The 19,358-nt window shown below is 42.0% G+C and overlaps 1 protein-coding gene across 10 annotated transcripts in view; it reads right to left on the reverse strand.

The window, feature by feature from the left end:
- The window catches only part of LOC120798511 (partitioning defective 3 homolog), a 233,714-nt gene that overhangs the window by 39,387 nt on the left and 174,969 nt on the right, over positions 1–19,358 (reverse strand). For all 10 annotated transcript variants that reach the window (XM_040142808.1, XM_040142802.1, XM_040142801.1 and 7 more), the window contains one exon: positions 17,296–17,577. In XM_040142808.1, coding sequence (XP_039998742.1) covers positions 17,296–17,577 — 282 coding nt within the window. The remainder of the gene's footprint in view (positions 1–17,295; positions 17,578–19,358) is intronic.

Below are 19,358 nucleotides of genomic sequence, written 5' to 3' on the forward strand. Positions count from 1 at the left end.
TAACTCAGACTGGGAATACTCACATAAGCAACTACATACAGCAATCGAGGACAGAAAACACCCACGCAATCTTTACACCGTGAAAATGGTAACTATAATTAATGAAACACTGGGTTTGTTTGCCGAGTGAAATATTTCATGTCCGGACAAAAATAGACGGTTTCAGAGTTTCATGTGATGCGTCTAAACACTACATATGCACTTCTAGCAAACGTAACTTGTGAAAAATCTGCTTTTGGCAACTGTGCTGGACTTCTTACAGAAGAGTAAAGACAGCCAAGAGGATGATCAACAACAATGGCCCCTTAAACAAAGACACAGTAGATACACAACTCAGCTGCCAGGACTATCTTTGAGCCATTATTTGACCCATTAAGAAGAGCGATATGAATAACTTCTTCTGGTATCGATATACATTGTGATGTAGTCATTTTTCTGCTCTCAAATTCAATTAAGAAACTACCGCTGCATAACGGTTGATCTAAATACAGATGAGATGGGTGTGTTTCTGAATTTGTTTGAGTTGTACAGTAAATCACTACTGACCTTGGTAGGCGCACTTACCCTACATGGGCTTAGCTGTATTTGTGCTACCGAAGTGGCACATGCATTGCCTACGCGCAACACCGATGAAGGACAGCTGGTCCAAAACATTTTGTCTTCTCGCCTTTGAATGAAGTGACTTCTTGCCACTGAGTGCAAACCCTCCTCTATCATCTATAGTGTCTCTTTAGGGCTAATAAATGGAATTCAATTTGAGAAATACTGTAAATCCAATATTGTCATAAAAAAAAAAAACAAACACCTGCTCATTTATTTTGAACCTTGCTCACAATGGTCTAATAGAACCAGATATATTATTGTCATAAATAGTAGAGAGAAATCTTGGGTGGTTGACAATCTTCATATTGGCCAACCCCATATGAACTATCATAATTTGATATTTCAGAAATGATCTTTATTGTCATGAAAACCAGATGAAATATCCACTGGTGTTGTGCAGATTTGGACCTTTCATGTGCAGACTGCATTTGTTTTTGTTTTAAGCACTTAGCAGACGCTCAAATCATAAGCATCTTATACCGACAACAAAAGATTTGGTTCCTTTATCATAAGCCAAGAACAAACATCCTGACAGCGGAGCCCGTCCATCAAACGCCACTTCATCCAGTCTTATGTTATGCGCATGCACACGTGCAACAACATATCCACGCAGAGCCCATGTCACAGTCACGGTACGCTATTTGATGAAAATTACGTGCTGGGGGAATGACAACACAAGTCCACACGATTCATCCTTTTAAATCGTGCTGGCCAGGCAATCATCAAAGCATAAAAGCTCGCATCCCTTGAGGCTAGCCACAACAATCCACCAGTTCACATGACGCCCGCCTCACAGTAAAGAATAGAGCTCTGTTGCTCTGCTGTTTTGCTTGCTAGCTGCCGCTGTGCATCACATGAGAGAAAAAGCCTTTGGGCGGGCATCATATCTAAGCATTGGAAATTGAACACAGGCCAAGAGCCTTTGTAAATCTTCCCATCCAGACCAACGTTATGAGCCAGAGCAACAGGACACAGAGCGCTAATGGCTGCAAACCTACATCACACAAGAGATGTTCCCTAATCACCAGAGTTATGTTTAAAGCCCCTGGGGAGTAAAGGGCACACACACTACACACAAGTACCACACAACTCGTCCGCTGCATCAAAAATCTCACTCCTCTCACTCTCACACACGCCAGAGATGACAGTAAGTATGAGCTGCATAGCAGACGCCCCATGCTGCTGCCATAAAAGCGGTGCTTTTGATGGGGAGCGCTTTGCTATCACTAATGATTAACCCCAGCCTGGACGGCACGGTGGTTCTCAAAACACTTCAAAGTGAGAAAAAGCAGGGAAGATTCAATTGCTTTAATAGGCGCCGAGCCGACACCGCGCGGGGAACGCACACTTCAACCCATCAATAAATGTCACAGACTATTTAAAGATGAGGGCACTGATGTAATTTTTATGTGCTGTAAGAACATGTCTTGTTGAGGCGGGGGGGGGCCCGTTGTGGACGTGCTGAGAGAAGATCGAAGAGATGAGTGTGTGTTTTCTGGTAACGAGCTGCAGCAGAACAAGCAGAGACACAAGCACAATCACAGCTAATAAAAACCCAGCCAGGCTCGCTTTCTCCAAATGGAAGACAATCATAAATATCTTTGTTTCAAAGCAGACTCTGTGCTCCCCGTTGTGTGATGAAAAACTTTCCTCTGTTGCCCTGTGGTCTGTCATGTGTGTGTGTTTGAGAGAGAGTGTTTGTGTGTTTTCTCATTTCCCCTGTCGTTGCTGCAGACTCTGATCTAATAATCGTGGAGTTGAGATGCGATGCTTCTTGTGCGGCGGTGCAGCGGTGAGTAAAGGGACTCTGGAGTCTTCTGTGTATGTCTGCTGCGCAAATAACGGCGCGTCAGAAGCCGAGAGCCACTCGACAAAACTTCCAAGATCGGGAATTTTCGGCGTCTTTACTTTCTCTTCACCTTTTCACCCCTTGCAGCTCCGGGTATATTGTAAAGAAGAAAAAGGAAATGTGTGATGGTGGGGAGGGGAGCGGGAACATGACCTGCATAAATACATTACTACGGCATGTCATAGGCTGTCGGGGAGTAAGTGGGAGAATACGTGATGAAGATGGCGACGAGGGCAGTGGAGAGGAGGAACAGGAGCGTGACAATTTCAGAGAGGGTGTTGCAACACGCTGTAACGCCCGGCAAACTCCTCCGCTGCATCCCTGATGACTCAAGTGTTTGGTATGCATCATCCAGCCTTTTTGTTGCCCACTTACACTCTCCTGGGACATTGTTGTACATCTGCCTGCGTGTTTGATATCTGTAATAAGGTCGTTAGGTCATTGGAGAAAAAAAGGGCCATTTCACCGTCAGGGGGCTTTCTACAGAAGGTCTTATGAAAAGCAAAAAGTGAAATCCATCCCGAGCCACTCGAAAGTTTACCCCGGCCGTATATCTGCCACGATGGAGACCGGGGCGCGTTTGGTGTGTTTTTCGACGAGTTCAGCAGCTGACTGACAGACAAGAGCCATTCACGGGTTTAGAGGTAGGGGAAGAGGGTTTAACCGGGAACAGGCTGTGCTAATAAAAAACAGCAGGCTTCTCCGGGTCTGTGGGTCATCGTGCTGTGATTTAAACCTAAAAAGAAAGCGGGGCATTCCAGATAGAGCCGTGTTTCGCCTGCACCCACACTGACACACACGCAAAGTTCCAGGAACGCATTTTTAATGTCTCTCTAGCAAGAAAATACACACACGTTGATAGAAACAGAGACAACGGACCTAATCTGTAGTTTGACCCAGCTGTCATCATCAAACGCACTCTATCAATCCCCCTTTTATCTGCACCAGACCTCGCCGCTCATTGTGTCCATATGTTTATGTGTGAGATATCATTATTCAGTGCTGTGGTTTTAGGTCTTAAATCAAACGTTTATTAGATTATACTGTATATAATCCCCACTTCTTCTCTGTCAAATATTTCTCAGCACGGCCCAGTTTAGAATGAATCAATGCACAGGGTGGGGGTAGTGGGCTTATATCTCTAGGGGGAACGTGATGGTGGACACAAGACCGATTGTTGAGAAAACTTCACATACTCTTAAACAGGGCTTCAAAGAAGTATTATTTTTCTTCAGTTAATCAAAAAATAAACAAGTCAATCAAATAATTTTTTATGGGGCTTTTATTTATTTTTTTTTTAAATGGGTTTTCCTAATGGCCAAGTGGCCTTAAATGGATTACCCTGTAACCACAACTTCCCTGGTTTGATTCCATTCAGGAACTTTTTTGTCATCCCCTCAGTGTTCCCAATATTTCTAATATCTACTATTAGATAAGGGGCAAAATACTAAAAAAAAAAAGGATCAGGAAACAGAAAAATCCAACAAGAATCACCCAAAGTGCTTATTTTGTCTGACCCACGAGTCAAAAACCCAAATATATTAAATTTACAATGATGTAAAGCAGAGGAAAGATGCACATTTTCACATTACAGAAGCTGCAACCTGAGAATATTTTGCTGGAAAAGTGACTTAAAGTATTTGTCGAATATCAAGATTCACAAAGCTAAACACTTTACACCTCAAGAATACCAAAAACTACAACGAAAATTTTTTTTGCACTTAGTAAGGACAGACACTACTGCACACCAGACCGCATACATAATGCATACAAGAAAAACACACACATATACACACACAGGGGATTCCAGTCGGACCGCTGAGTGATGTAAAGTGCCATCCATGGCACCAGATGTGGGTCAACAGCCTTTTAGGGCCAGGACGAGCTCTTAACCCCGCACACTGCTCTTCTGCTTAAACCCAAATGGCGAAGAGTTTCCCCACTTACACCCCCGGCCTCCCCCCTCCCACTGTGACAGACTGCATCCCATTCTCAGCAGGAGATAAAGCAGAATACGTCACGCGAGCCCTGCACCATTACAACACGCTAATGTGCCACATACTGTCAGAGTTAGCCCAGCTGCGGTTAAGCTCTTTTAGAGTGCTATTAAGAATGTCGATGGATTCTTCGATCTGACGAATATTAAATACGTTAAGTGGATTCCGCCGAGACGTCGGTGACATTAATGGTTGCACTGCTCCCAACTCTTTTGTGACTGGAGGACTTGAGTTTTTAAAAGTAGGCCTGAAGGTTGACAGTTTGAGTCTCTGGTCTGGCTTGAAGACACTGGGCGGGGGAAAGTAAATGGACAACATTATTTTCTTTCCCAAACACTAGAACTAGGCTTCAAACCTCAAAACTTTTTGGGCACCAAACAACACAGAGTTTCAAAAACTGCTTGGCTCTGAAAGTTGGCACTGAATGCCTCGTGATATTTGTAACTTGTTTACTTATTCCTTGATCAGGGAGTTACGCTACCAAATTAAATAAAAAAAATGCCATATTTAGACTGGATTCTATTTCCTTTTATTTTTCATACTTGTGTTCACACAAAACTTGACATTTGAGAACAATGCGTGTGAACGTGAAAAGTGGGAGATATGGACCAAATTAATATTGCCATAATTATCAGTTTATTCTTGATTAAATAAAAAGAAAAAACAAAATTAGGATGGAACTATTTAGACACGTCAGCCACTATGTGAGTACTCATTATAAGAAACTTTGCTAATAATGATCAATATCTGCCATGCCCTAGTGAAAATCTGAATCTGAAAAATTTTCTCAGATTTTTTTTTTTTTTTTCCATCGGATTTTGGTGGAGAAAATACCTAATTAGAGCGTTAAACCATTTACTACGTCAGATGGGCTAAAACGGCAGCACAAGACTGTGGGTTTACAGTGTAGCTCTCAGATATGGGTGTTGGTAAAAATATATTTTTTTTTAACTTGCCGGCTTGACTTTAATTTGAAAAAACTGTTTCATCCAGCAGTCATGAGGTGGAACTGTTTTTGAGGAGAACCAGGGAGATTTATTGTGGTGTTTGTGCTTTTCCTACAACAGTATCACAAACTGTTTGCATGAATGCTAATGTGCTACTTTTTTTTTTTTAAATCCAGGCCAGAGGCAAGATATGAGTAGTACTTAACTGCATGTATACCAAGGTTTGAGGCTGACCTCTTAAAGCACAGTTTTTCTCTGTTATTTTTTTTCCCTGCTTTTCCCTCTTTGTTAAAGACAAATCGGTATTAATGTCCTGTGTGCAGGATTACTTTATTTCCTGTTTGTGGCATACACACAGAAACATAAGTGTATAAAACTTTGAATTCAAAACATCCTAACAATGCATTCCTGTCTCCATCCCTGGGAAGCTGCTGACCTACTCTTCTCTCCTGATCTCCCACCGGGTTTACGTGCGTGCTACAGTTTCCACACTCACCACTGCTTGCGTGCTGCTGTTCAGTCTAATAGCGTCTAGTACCTCCCGCTGTCCCATGAGCTTTCCCCTGTGTCTGCGGAGATTCAGATAAAGTTACGGTCCCAGGAATCTTGTCTATAAGCACAAACATTAGTGGTAAATTTAGACATTTTGGTTTCGGTGGGCGCGAGGTACAGTGCTTTTGCTTAATGTGTATCTTCCTTCATGGCTGCTATGATAGATTTTGCTCTGGTCGTTGCTGCCAAGTTTATAAAGATCCACTGTAAAACGAATTTCTTGGGAATAAAAGGGAAGCTCTGTGAACCTTGAGACAGCTGTTGATCACACAAACTGCTGCAGTCACGCTGATCACGAATCAGAGCCATGTCTTCAGGAAATTTAGGGCAGCAACTTGCACGAACGAGTTGTGGATGTCCTCAAACGGATATTTATTTGTCAGAAAGGTTTTAAGTCTTAAGACTTTTCTTTTTCTATATTAATAAAACAATTCTTTGACGGATTTAATGAATTGTTGGAGCCCCTTGTGAACTCTATGGACCACTGAGCTCATTAAAAGTTACGATTTAATTAAAAAGCACCTATGCTATAAACACAACAGTATATGGTTTCATGTCTGAGCTCTCGAAGAGGAGGGAGCAATTAAAAGTTAAATGAGATAAAATTATAAACACGGAGGCAGAAAAGTTAAGAGGTAGCATATAAAAGACCAAAGTTCTGATTAGGGGAACAATATCAAGAAAGCTCCAGTTAAACAGGATATTTTCCCTTGATCGTAATATTATGAATGCTGAACATCCCTTCAATAATTATTTTGACAACAGTATAATCTTGGATTACTGTACATGTTCATTTAGCTCAGATCAAACGCTTAATTCGGCTTCTGATTAGGACTCAGAGGGAGGCAATATTTAGTGTGATCACAGCAGGTCGTCTGCTATTAAAATGTTTGGAGTCTCCAGCCTGAACAACCATTACCAAAATATGAGACATAATCCTCCTCATTAATAGACGACGTCAGTAATGCACTTCAGGGAAAATTTGTTTGTTTTTTTTCCTCCAGCGGTTGCTGACATTTCCTGAAAATTCATTAAATCATGAATTAGCGAAAGCTGGTTACGTGATATCACTCGACTGATAGTCGGAGACTGTCTTTTGGACGGTGCAGAAAATATCAACATTGAGTTTATGGGTCGCGGTGTTTACAACGGGTGCAGAAACAACCCTTGTTTGATAAAATGTTATTTAAACCACCTCCAGCGACCCAAACTCAGCTATGGTGGAAGTCCCCTCCCTTAGAATTGCGCTCCCTCGAGCTTTATTCGGTGTTGGCTGTATAAATCCGAGGACTAATCCACCCCAACAATGTGAAGACACCAATAACATGCTTCACAGACTCCTGACCTTGGAAAAAAAAGAGGGAAGAGAGCATAAAAATAAGTGAATACATTTTCCGCGCTGTGAAAGTATTTGTTCAAATTTGTTTGTCTTGACTGTTTCGACCAACTTTTGAGTGCCTGACTGAATATATCTGATCAGGGTTCCGAATTTATCGTGTACATTTGGGGGTTTCTTTTTACCTTTTCCTTTTAAAAATTATGTAAGGAAAGGTTAGGATTTGTGAAACTGGATCGAATGACTTTATTCTCATTCTTCCTGAAACCTGCTGTGCAGTATGGAGCCTTTCCAGACAAGAAACCAATAAAAAACTGTTTTCTACACATCAGGAAATGGCCTAACTAATATTTCTCACCACCTACATCTGCACAGTGCTGAATACTGCAGCTAAAAGCTATCTGTATATAATAAGTTTGATTTATAGGCCCTCCATGGATTCCAACAGGGCCAAGCCCACCTTGTTTTCAGAGCTATTTAAACATGTGCTTTATGATCTAAATTAACAACCCATAGAGAATTTGAAAAAAAAATTCTACCAGTCAAAACAGTGAGTTTGGTTTTGTGCGCCAGTTGCTCGATTTAAAGTCAACAGTAGGTTTGCTAGAGTCTAAGCAGACAAACAAGAGTTGGCAGACATAAAAACAGTTACCTAAACCCTTGGTTGAAAAAACAAACAAAAAAAAAGCAAACTGACTGAGCCATCTGTATTTTTACACAACGGAATGATGATTCTGATTTTCCAAAACGGATATATAGCATTGGGGAAGAAAACGTGTCCACCCGCTGGCCCTAATTCCAACCCCACAACATTCAAACGACCCCTAAAAACCCACTGAGCCGTCCTCTGCCACATCCATAAAGGATTCCCCGGGACAGGACGTCTCTCTCCTCTGTAGCTCTTGGCCTTGATCCAGGGATTAGGAGCGGAGGAGGACTGGCCCGTCTCTCCTCATATACAACATAACTGATTCTGCCACACTGAAGCAGATGGTGGCTGACAAACCCTAACTTTAATATAACCTATCTCACGCTCTACACCCATACATAATCATTTGTATATGACATGCTGATGAAAGGGTTGTGTCAGCCACTTCAGATTATTTTAAATGGTTCTCTGGCTAGCGAAACAGGCGGCGTGAGCTGCAGTGAGAGAATCCACCTCGGTCATTTTAAGCGCTTTGTATTTCTGCTGCCAATCAGCTAACTGAAAAACCGAGAGAGAGAGAGAGAACTGTATGTGTGAAAGCCGAAGCTCCACCTGCTGCCATTTCGGAAAGGTTGATGAAGAAACAGAATGGCATGCTGGGACAGTGCGACCATGGAAATTATGCATCTAATTACGCAAGACATCTACAGTATCTAAGCAGAGAGAGCTTGTGCGCACGTCAAAACGTATGACATTGCAGCAGCTAAAAAAGAAATGGAAAATAAAAGCACATAACACAGCTGAAATAGATTCTTACTACAAAAGTTCAGGCAAAGGGAAAGTATAACCTTCCTGACTGTGCCCTCAGGATTCCTATTCCTTCTTAACTGTCTTGCTTGAGTCATAGTTTTTATTTTTTTTTTAACTCCGAGCTCGATCTCAAGTTGTAGAACAGAAACAGATGTCACATGTCTGAGTTAGTCTGCATGGTGAATTTTGTGACCTATGCGCAATGCCAGAGACAATACCTGTCCTTGTTTCCCCAAACCACATATCATAACCGAGAAATATTTATCAGTTAATTTATCGGTTAGATAATGTCACCAGAGAGCAGCTAAATTCATCCCTTCAGGTGCTGGGTGAACATCTGCTGCACTGCTGCCTTTCACACACGTTATCGGGGATCAGTTTGTCGACATCATCCGTCAACGGGCAACACATGATCACCGATGCTTCTCTTTTCATAAGGCAAGAAGATCATAAGGTGGTGTTCGTGTTTCATAAAACAAGATGTGTTTAATTCACCAACGAGGCTGGATTTCCTACAGGGCAAAGATGACATCTACTGCTAAACCCCCCAAGTTCACTGCATGTCAGCTGATTTGTGGTCTTTTCATTAATCACAATTTTTAAAAAAACAAATAAAAAAAAAATGTATTAAGCACCACAAAAGCACATATCAACAAAGAAAGGTCCTGCCTTATAAACTCTTCTTGTGGCCCTATCCTATAAAGGAGCCATAACTAAATATCAAAATCAAGTTTTAAGATCTTTATTATTTTAGTTCATATTAAGTATTTCTCAGTAAAGTCGTATTTAATCAATTTCACACAAATATTATTCTAGAACAGGAGTAGTGGTTGGTTTTTGGGTTTGTAGGCTAAATATAGCGAAGCTGCCATTTGTGGTCCTGCTGTTTTCACTTGCTGCAGACTTGCGGGTGCCTGGAGACTTTAGGGTCCATAAACAATGGGCCGCCCACATTTGCTGGAAGCGAGGTGGGGTGTCAATAGGGGCTCAAAAGTATTTTTTTCTCCCCCCGATGGGATTCAAACCTGAAGGTACTGTAGATCAGAACCGCAAGTTGGGATTTAGACGTAGCCAGCTTCAAGGGCAGTTCTGTGTGTTGAAGATTAGATCCTGAATGTCCTCAGCCACCATCTGCTGGCGAGACGAGTTTTCTCAGGTGCAAAAGTTCAAGTCCGTCTGTGTTATGTAAATGTCTTACACCGGAGGCCCAATATGTTGGCAGCTGATCAAAATTCTGTCCCTGTTCTCAGGATCTCCGATTTCGGATCGGCATTCAGAGTGACAATTTCGGGCAGTCACGATGACCCCTCAAGCGGAGATGTTCCCCGGGCGTAGTAAGACATCCTGTTCTGCTCACTGAGTGGTGAGAACACATTCACATTCTGCATAGCGGGGAAAGCCAACATCTTGTCTGCGGGTCTATTCGCACATTATGAGCCAGATAGTGGAGCAGCTGAGGCGCAGAAAAGATGTGACCGAGCTTGATTTTTCTCAGGTCTTTAACGGTTGGGAAGAGGGGGAAAAGTCACAGCTGTGAGTTCTTCAAACTCCAGGTTAGTCTGGCAGAAAAATACAGCGAACAAGGAAACCACTTTTCCAGTTTTCCAGCTGAATAGTTCACTTTATGTATTTGGCTTTCAAAATGAATTTGTAAGACTGAATCACACAGAAAATGAAAACAAAGTCTTAGTTTACAACTCAGTTTAAATACAGAACATTTTATAAAATTAGGATTTGAAAGACTGGATTCTGTGCATTCAACAAGATTTTGCACAACATTATCTCAATGACAGCTGGTCTAGTTCTACAGGACATTTACCACTGTAGAACATGATGTGATGATGTGTTAAACCAAACAGTGCAGACGCCTGTTAATGTGAAAACACAAGAGATAGAGAGATTGAGAAAATGCTTTAAGAGGTCAAACGTGTGGGATTACAGAAACATGGGAACGAGAGTGAAATAAACAACGCGGATGATGTCTGTTAGTCAGTGGATTATGGTGAATAATGAGAGAGAAAGGCTGTGGGTCTGTGGGTCCCATCATACAGTGTAAAATACTGGCACCCTCTGTTTTGGCCTAAGTTTGGAAACCAAACAAAATGATATTTAAGCTTTTACAGTCTTTAAAATCTCGGCCTTTGAACTTGAAACAGAATGTATGTTTGTGAGCATGTGCAAGTTGTGGATACTCCTCTGTTCCTGTTTCTAGCTTGGTCCTTGTGTTTTACGTGTCTCTAGCCCAAGCGGGGCTCCTCTCAGGAGTCTCGGAGGCCCCTGAATAGACAGGAATATTGGTTTAGCTGCATGTTTACTCAGCACTGAATGAAAGAAAGGGCGTGATTGAATTAACTGTTAAGTAAAGAGCAATGCAGCAATTTACTATTCATATGCTGGGCCGGGAAGCAAAACTAGATTAACTTCAAGTTTTTGCCTGGTAATATATCCCACTACGGTGCAAAATAAACTGAAAGGAGACAGGCTTTAAAGCTGCATTCATTTGCTTTTTAGGCCACTTGGGCGCCTCGTGAAAGGCCTCCAACTCACCATCGGACATGTTTTCACCGAACAAGGAATGTGTTAGCAAACAGTTGCCCGTCTACGCGTCTAACAGGCAAAGAGCAACATTGGCATTCAAACGAAGTCAGGTCTCCAGCCGCCTGATGATTGAAAGTCCGATATTAAGTCTCCCCAACTCCTGAGGAAAATATCTGGCTCTACAGCTGCTGAGTCCTCCACTAGGTTCGCCGGCTACTTTCTAGCTTTGTCTGTCTGCCGTCTGGGTAGGAGGGTAGCATCAGTTTATCAGAGACAGTTTGCTCAAAACAGCTGCCTGCTGCGGCAGGAAACAACTTTGATAAGCATGAAGTATGAAAGGCAAAAAGTTAAAACATTTAGCTAGAAGAAGCTACAAAGCTGCTCAGAGCTGGGGCTCCAGTTTATTGATTCTCATGACAACCAGCCCCTTTGGACTTTCCTTTGTTTTTCATTTGATTGATCATTAATATGGAAAATATTGATTTGCGCAGCTTTAAAAAAGCTTCTAGATGTTTAACTAATCTTGGGGGCCTGTACCGTAGCAAGTCACCAAGTCAAAGTCTAGTTCTTTATCAGCTAATCATTACAACTGATATCAATGCGTATATAACGCATATTCCTACACAAATGCATGTTTTAATCCAATTACCATAAACTAAGTGACACACAGCCAACCTTGTGCAGGCATTGTTTCAGGACAGGAGCCCTGGTCAGCTGTAGAATGCGTATACAATTTACACAGAAGGTGGGAGGGAGGGGGGGTCAACAGGAACCCATGGCTCATATTTGCCGCAGGGTCCCCCCTCACTGGCTAATCCGGCCCTGGTTCAGCCACCTCACGGAGTCTTACACGAGGCAGGAGCTTTGTATTTACTGTGTGCAGCTACATACTCGCCATTATTCTCTATTTGTAGCTCACACACGCACACACACACACACACACACACAAAGTGGCTGCATCTAAACATAGCAAAGAACGACACACGCACCAGCACAGACAAACACTATTAAATAATGCATGCACGCAACATACATGAAGTAAAGGGTAGATGCATACACAGGCATACGTGCACACACACACACACACACACACACACGCACACCACCTTATCTGGCTGTGAAAAGCTGCAAGGAAACTGCTCTCTGTTTGTCTGCGTTGCTGTTTCTGGTGTGTTTGTGATACAACACGACCGCGTTCGCTCCCTCTGAGGCCCCTTATTCCCCCGGTGGAGATGAAATGTAATGGAGCCGATTCAATAAGAGCTCTGCCTCCTCGGGAAATGCGGAGAATCAAATCACGCCAAATCCCTCAGAGCCTTCCCAGCCTTCACTGCTGCCTTGTAGTTGCGAGGGGAATAAAACAATGGTGTTTAATTCACTTGGCTCTCTGCGCATTTACACTCACACAACAGGGATGGGTTGTGATACAGCAAATTGTTAAGGGCTAATAAAGGTATTCAATATTGCACTGACACTTCACAATATGTCTTTAGTGAATTCAGCTTTTTATTTTGTAGTAAACATCTAAGAAACATGGATGATTACTGGAATCGGCAAGACATTCTCTGGATATGGTCTGATGTGACTTTATAATTTACAAATCTTAGGGTATTTAGCAAAAATTACATGGCGACAACTGTTACCAGATGCCAAACATACACTCTGGGACCCTTGGTTTTTTTTGTTTTTTTAGCTGTAATGATGGGGAAACATTGGGGGAGATAAAAACATGAGTAAAACAACATAAGCTTTGGACAGTATTTTGCTTGGCAGGAGAAAGAAAGACCACCATTGTCCCAGCAGCAAGGTTATGCAATTTGGTTGAGAGCCAAAACAGAAACACTTAAAAAGAGAATGTTTGCAACCTGATAGTACACCGTCCCACCTACACACAAACCAGAGAGTAACACAACTAACACGTCTTGTGCTTCTGTAAAAACATTTACAACTTACACTTCGCTGTCATGTTAAAATATGCAGCTCTGTACATAAACAAGAGACAACCTAAGAAACAGGTCTAATCCTGAAAGTAAATGTTACAGAGCAGACTTGAGAAGAAAGAGCTAAATGTTGTTTCAGGCTTGTTGCAGTAGACCGGCTGAGCATTCAGTTCTCATGGTCCATGCGCTTTACAGCAAAGGAAATGGCACACTGTTCCCAAAGGCTTCTGAAGCTCTGTCCAGCCTCCTTAGTTGTTTTTGTTTTTAAACGTCGGCGGTTAAATTGAAATTTCTGACAGTGCAATGTTTGAAGGAAAAAGAGGCAATTAAAAATGAATTCCACTGGATATTTATGCAGCTGCATGTTGTCCCCCCCTCCCCTTCTTCTTGGACTGCTAAAGCGCTGCAGTGCGAAGAAAGGCAATGGCACATTTTACGGCCCCGGGGGGAATGGAGAAACTGCAGGGGTGGTGAGATTCTGGTATTCTCAGCTTTGCTCCCGTTGCTCAGTTGGTTGTGTAAGGAAGTGGCAGTGCCAGGGTTAAGAGTTGAATTTCCTCGCGGTCAGCACAATTTTGGATAACATGCTTTAGGAAGATCTTGATGACGACGTTGCTGATTATTATGATTGGCAGCAGTCATAGGAGTAGTGGCGGCAGCTAAGAGTTGCGGTAGCAGCAGCGAAGGCAGAATTTTCTCACAGCTGTGCTGTGTCAGAGTTAAGCCTGTATTACTCTCCTGTATTATTCTGATGACAAAGTTATAGCCAAAGAGTCAAATGTAGGTCAGTTGCGATAGAGATGACAATACTTTGGATGTGATAAATGAGCCGTCGGTAGCTGAGACAGAATACCTCACGGAAAGGCAGAGAATGCCATGGACGTATCTCATCTCGACAACTGAAATGCGTTCTTTTCCTGTGTTAGCCAAATGGCCATACACCATTTACAAAATGGTGCCTTATCAGGCAACAATGCACTTAAAATCTGAACACATTCTTCGTGTTTTAGCTTCACTATTTTGTCTCCCGGTTAGTTTTTTAGAGTTTTTCCCCAACAATGCTAATTCAAGGTTCAGTTACTACTTAAGCTTGTATGGAGTTGTTAACCGATCTCAGACCCTAAAGCTGCTGATGAAGATTCACACTCAATTTTAAATAAATATTCTAGTATTTACTGTTTAAGTCTCATCTTAATGGTCTATAAGCCTGAGGAGTTGTTGGAGCATTCTAACATGTGCATGGCTTTTATTTTTTTGGTGTTTAATTTAAGTGCATTTGCTTCGACCATTGTTTTCAAGTGTGTTATGCAGTTTGAAGCCCGGTCCTAACCTATCTTAACCATGCTTAACAACAAAACTGTGACATTCTGAAAGCCATATCATGCTGGTTTTGGGTCATGAAATGGGCATAAAATATTGGAGATGTTCGGAAATCAATTCACTTCCATTCTCAAACAAACCAATACAATTACCACCACAGACTAAGGTAGTTAAACAATTTCTGATCTGAACAGCACACAGCAACATCTTAACTATCATGCTGACTCAAAAAAAAAAATCTAAAACCGTTTATGTTTTATCATGGCACGACTGCCATTTTAAAAGAGAAGTGTTAGTGTAGGAAAAAAATAACATTTTCCTTCACTCTCGGTTTCTATGAACATGTTATTGCTTTGATCAAATCTCCACAATCCTTAAGCTCTGATATCAGTTCATGGTGCCATTTGAATCCCGTAATAATAAACACTCCTGTCGTCGGTGAGTCTCCCTCCCTCTTGGGCCTGGCATGGCAGGGTCTAATTCACTTCAGCGGGGGGGGGGGGCAGACAGGACACGGGAAACACGCTTCCTGGTTGTATCAGGAGGTATATTTTTCTTACTATTAGGAACTGGGAATGAAACGTAATCTTTAAGGAGTTTGTATCTCTGGCACCTACGCTGCTGTAATGAAAGCCTCCTGAAAAGAGCACAAGTTTTTACGTCTGGAGCAGAATGCTTAGCCACGAGGACTAGATATACAGTGAAAAGTAACACTTAAGCCTAACAGCTGTGTCTATAATCACATAAAGAACATTGTTTGTTCAAGCAGGAAATTATCTGAACACATTTTGTGCTCTAAAAGTCATTATGTCCTCGGAGACATAATGACTTATGCCTCCGAAGACACACACACACACACACACACACACACACACGCGCACTATATATACATGCATTGACTATACAGACTGCTCAACATTTTAAATTTGAGCCTGATGAATAGCTTGTTGGATTAAACAACAATTACCCAAACTGTCTACTGAGATCGTTTCATCACTAATCTGTCAAGGAATGGTTATGCTTTCCGCATGGACACGAGCTGACGCGGAATCGTGACGAGAAAATGTTTTGGAGCTTTTATTCTCTGTCCATTCTTCCCGCACATCGGCGTCTACGTAGTTAGAAAATGTCTGCGTGGAGGGTGACCCCCACGGACCCTCGCAATCCTCACGGATGCGTCAAGCATAAAAATAACTTTAGCTTTTTTTTTGGGGGGGGGGGTATAAAACTAAAAAAAAATCTCACAGTAGACTGCTGGAGAAAAATTGCTTATGCGGTTATTGAGTGAAAAAGCTATAAACTTTAAGAAGATGATGATTAGAGTCTAAATCATAAGTAAATTCCCTCCCCAAAGTTAAATAAAACTCCATATCTGTTATGCTAGTACGTTGGCTTCTTTTGTGCATCTGCATACCTTAACAGAGTAACACATCAGGGATTTAAAAAACAAAAAGACAAAAAAAACATACAGTGATAACAGAAGCACAATGATTTATGAATCAATATGAGCTACCGCGCTCTTGAAGTACACACAGGCTGCTGGGGCCATCTGGGGATGCGTGAAAACTAAGACCAAGACAATCCCATTCATTCAGCTGTGGATGTACCCGCCTGCACAGCCTATGTTTCTGCTACGCTGCAGGCTTCTCTTGATTGGCTTCGAGTATCCCAAATCCATCTTGGGGCTACGAATCTCTCCATTCACTGATCGTAGGAGGATTGGGGAGCAGAACAGACCCGCAGTGCTGAGAACTGCTGCCGCTGACAAGGTGTAGGCTTTTAAAACATTCTGGCTTTTACTTGGCTGGTTGTCACTGCAGTGGACTCTGCTTTGGGTTTTAACTTTCATAGCATCGCTTGGCTGCTGTATACGAATACAAAGTAAATGCACAGAAAAAAAAAAAAAAAAAAAAAGGATAGTAATGGCAGGCCAGGGTGATTATTTTAAAATGACTGACAGCTGTCAATCAGCTGTCGGTGGCTGACACAGAATTCTTCACGGAGAGGCAGGGAAATGGGAGAAATGCAACAAAGTGAAAAGGCAGCAACAAGGCGAAATCAACAGGAGAAAGAAAGACAGGAAGAAAGAAAGGTAGAAAGGTCAAGGGAGACAGAAAGAGAGACAGATATTCAAAGGTTTCCATTCCCTCACTGCCTCCCCGGAGTAACCCCGCATCCCCCTGAGAATGGTGCATTGTGTCTACCAGTCGGCCAGCTGACATTTACCACCCACCTTCTGTTGTTGTGATTATTTTCTCCTCTAGGTGAGACAGCCAGCCTGCCATCTCCTGCGCAGCAATGCTGCCTCAGAGTTACAAGAGCTGTGAATACCAGGCAGAATCAGGCCCCGACAGACCTTTTACTGAAATACCATGACTGGGTTGTGCTTGCGAACTGGAGGTAAAAAGGTTGCTGAACCACGAATGGTAGCCCATCACTTGGTCTGAAAGGAAATGGCATCTGAGTGGGATTGTGACTCCAGTGGAATTCATTAGTGTTATGACTTTATTTATGAAGGGAAAGGCTTTCGACAGAAGGCATAAAGGAGGTGGAAAAAATTCATAATAAATATGACCCAGGCTGGGGGGTTTGTTTCTGAAATGAGCATTTACAAAATTGCATCTAAAAAAAAAAGCAGGGAAAATCTTAGATACTGAAAGATGACAATCCAGTAATTGACACCTTACGCCAAGCTCTATGAAAAAGAAATTCAGAAACTTCCTCATTTTAGAAAATGCATAAAGCTACCCCTACCTGTCTGCAGATGGAGGCCGGTCATTTCGGGCCTTGCTGACTTGGGTGTAGAGGGTATCGGAGTGCTGGTGCTGGTGGTGTGGATGGATGTGGGGGTAATCGTCTCGGGGGCTCTGGGGTCGACTGTGACCACTGTCCACGGAGCTGTTCAGCGGGTTGATCCCGGCGTATGGGTGCTCCTCCTCAGAGGACCTCTCTGGCGTGCGGCTTATATCCAGAATCTCAGCGTAGTCCCGTTCCCTGGCCTGGCGCTCCCTCAGCTCCCTGGTCTTGGCCTGGATCCTGGTGATGAAGATGATGATGATGGACATGTTGATTCTAAAAATCAACATTTTCTGGCTGAACTTTTCATATTAGTTAACAATAAACACAGTTCTGTTTAGCTTGGGGCTATCTCTGGTAAAAATCAGTGCAGTTTTTGAACTGTACTGCATTCTGTAGATTGTTTTTAAGTGTTGTTATGTCAACTAATTCAACCATGTGTTATAGTTGCATTCATTTATCAAGGACTGTAAAATACACCTGTGCTTTATTTATTGTGTTGTCCTTGACAAGCATATTGTATTGTCTTGTAAACAGAACTAAATCATCCAGAAAATGTAGCATTTACATTACATTTACGTTCAGGTGACAGTCCTTTCCGTGAACGAGGTGGAGTTCTATACTTTTAGATGTTTTACTTCATTGTATAAATATTTCTAGGCCTCAAATTGTCAAATTTTTGTTAAAGGTCAGCCTCGGTTATTGGAGCCAAAGAACTAAAGTGACACGACAGTCAAGCCCAGTGAGAAGGAAGGAGATGCTGCAACTTAGCCTACAGGTGATATCAAAGTAGGTAATATTAAATAGCTTTTGCTACTGATTAGGCTTGGTTCAAATCTACACGTAGGTTAGCTACTTGCCGGCCAGATTGACCACTCAATACTGGGGACACAATTATGGGGAATAATTTTGTACCAAATATTGCCTGTCAACTGTGTAGTTAAGTGTAGTTTATGTTGACAAGTTATGAAAATCACTACAAATAAAATAGTGATATAGATCAAATACTTGAAATGAAAGAGGTCTTAAAAAAAAAAACCTACATATTTTGTACTGTACAGGAAATGTATGAATGGCAGTGAAATCCTTTTTATATATCTATATTTCTACATCCCTGCAGTGTGTATATAATGGAGCTTAGACATGCAGTAAATCTCAGATGTCAAATTAACAAAACACTAGACATACCATTGCAACATCTGCAAGTGATTGTTTATGGTGCCCTTTTAACTTTCCATTACAGTAGAGAGAGAAGATGTGGAGTGTATTATTTATGCCCCCCCCGGAATAATACCATAAACAATGCATAATAGCCTCTCGCCCCCACAACACCTCGAACAAGGAAAGCACTTTGTATTCACAGAGTGCTGCTAATGTATAGCTGCCATCTTTTTTTTCTCTCTCTCTCGAACACACACACACACACACACACACACACACACACACCTTGACATCTCTCTGTCTCACACACAGAACAACCAAAACACAGAAATCACACACACACTCTCTCTCTCTTCAGGCCATTATCTTGTGAATAACTGACAACACCATTTTCTACAGCAGGAGGACTACCTATTGCGCAGTCCCATAATTACATACTTGCCAATTATCAAAGCTTTACAACTACCAATTATCATGCCGCTCTCTCTTCTCCAGGGCCCTTTTTTAATGGCAGTGAGAAAGTGAATGGGACCGCCGCAGTGGTGACAAGGTAGGGGGTGAAACTTCACTGAGCAGTCGGTGGGCTAAAATCCGAAAATGCTTCCTCCAGAAAATTTGCATGCTGCGCAAAATGAAACAATAAGTCTAATACAGAGAGCTCCCCATTGGAGGGTGCAAAATGTGAATGAATAAAAAAAAAGGAAAAATGGGTGGAAATAGTTAAAAATACCTAAATAAGGCTGGTAATGAACTTGATGACCAACAACTCCCCACTGAGTCTGGGCAGGGGTAATAATCTTTTCAGCAAAATGCGTTCTTATTCCAACAACTTAACCCATGTCAGATGAAAGCTCGTGGAA

Source organism: Xiphias gladius, chromosome 14, assembly GCF_016859285.1.
Source record: "Xiphias gladius isolate SHS-SW01 ecotype Sanya breed wild chromosome 14, ASM1685928v1, whole genome shotgun sequence".
In the NCBI taxonomy this organism is placed as follows: domain Eukaryota; kingdom Metazoa; phylum Chordata; class Actinopteri; order Istiophoriformes; family Xiphiidae; genus Xiphias; species Xiphias gladius.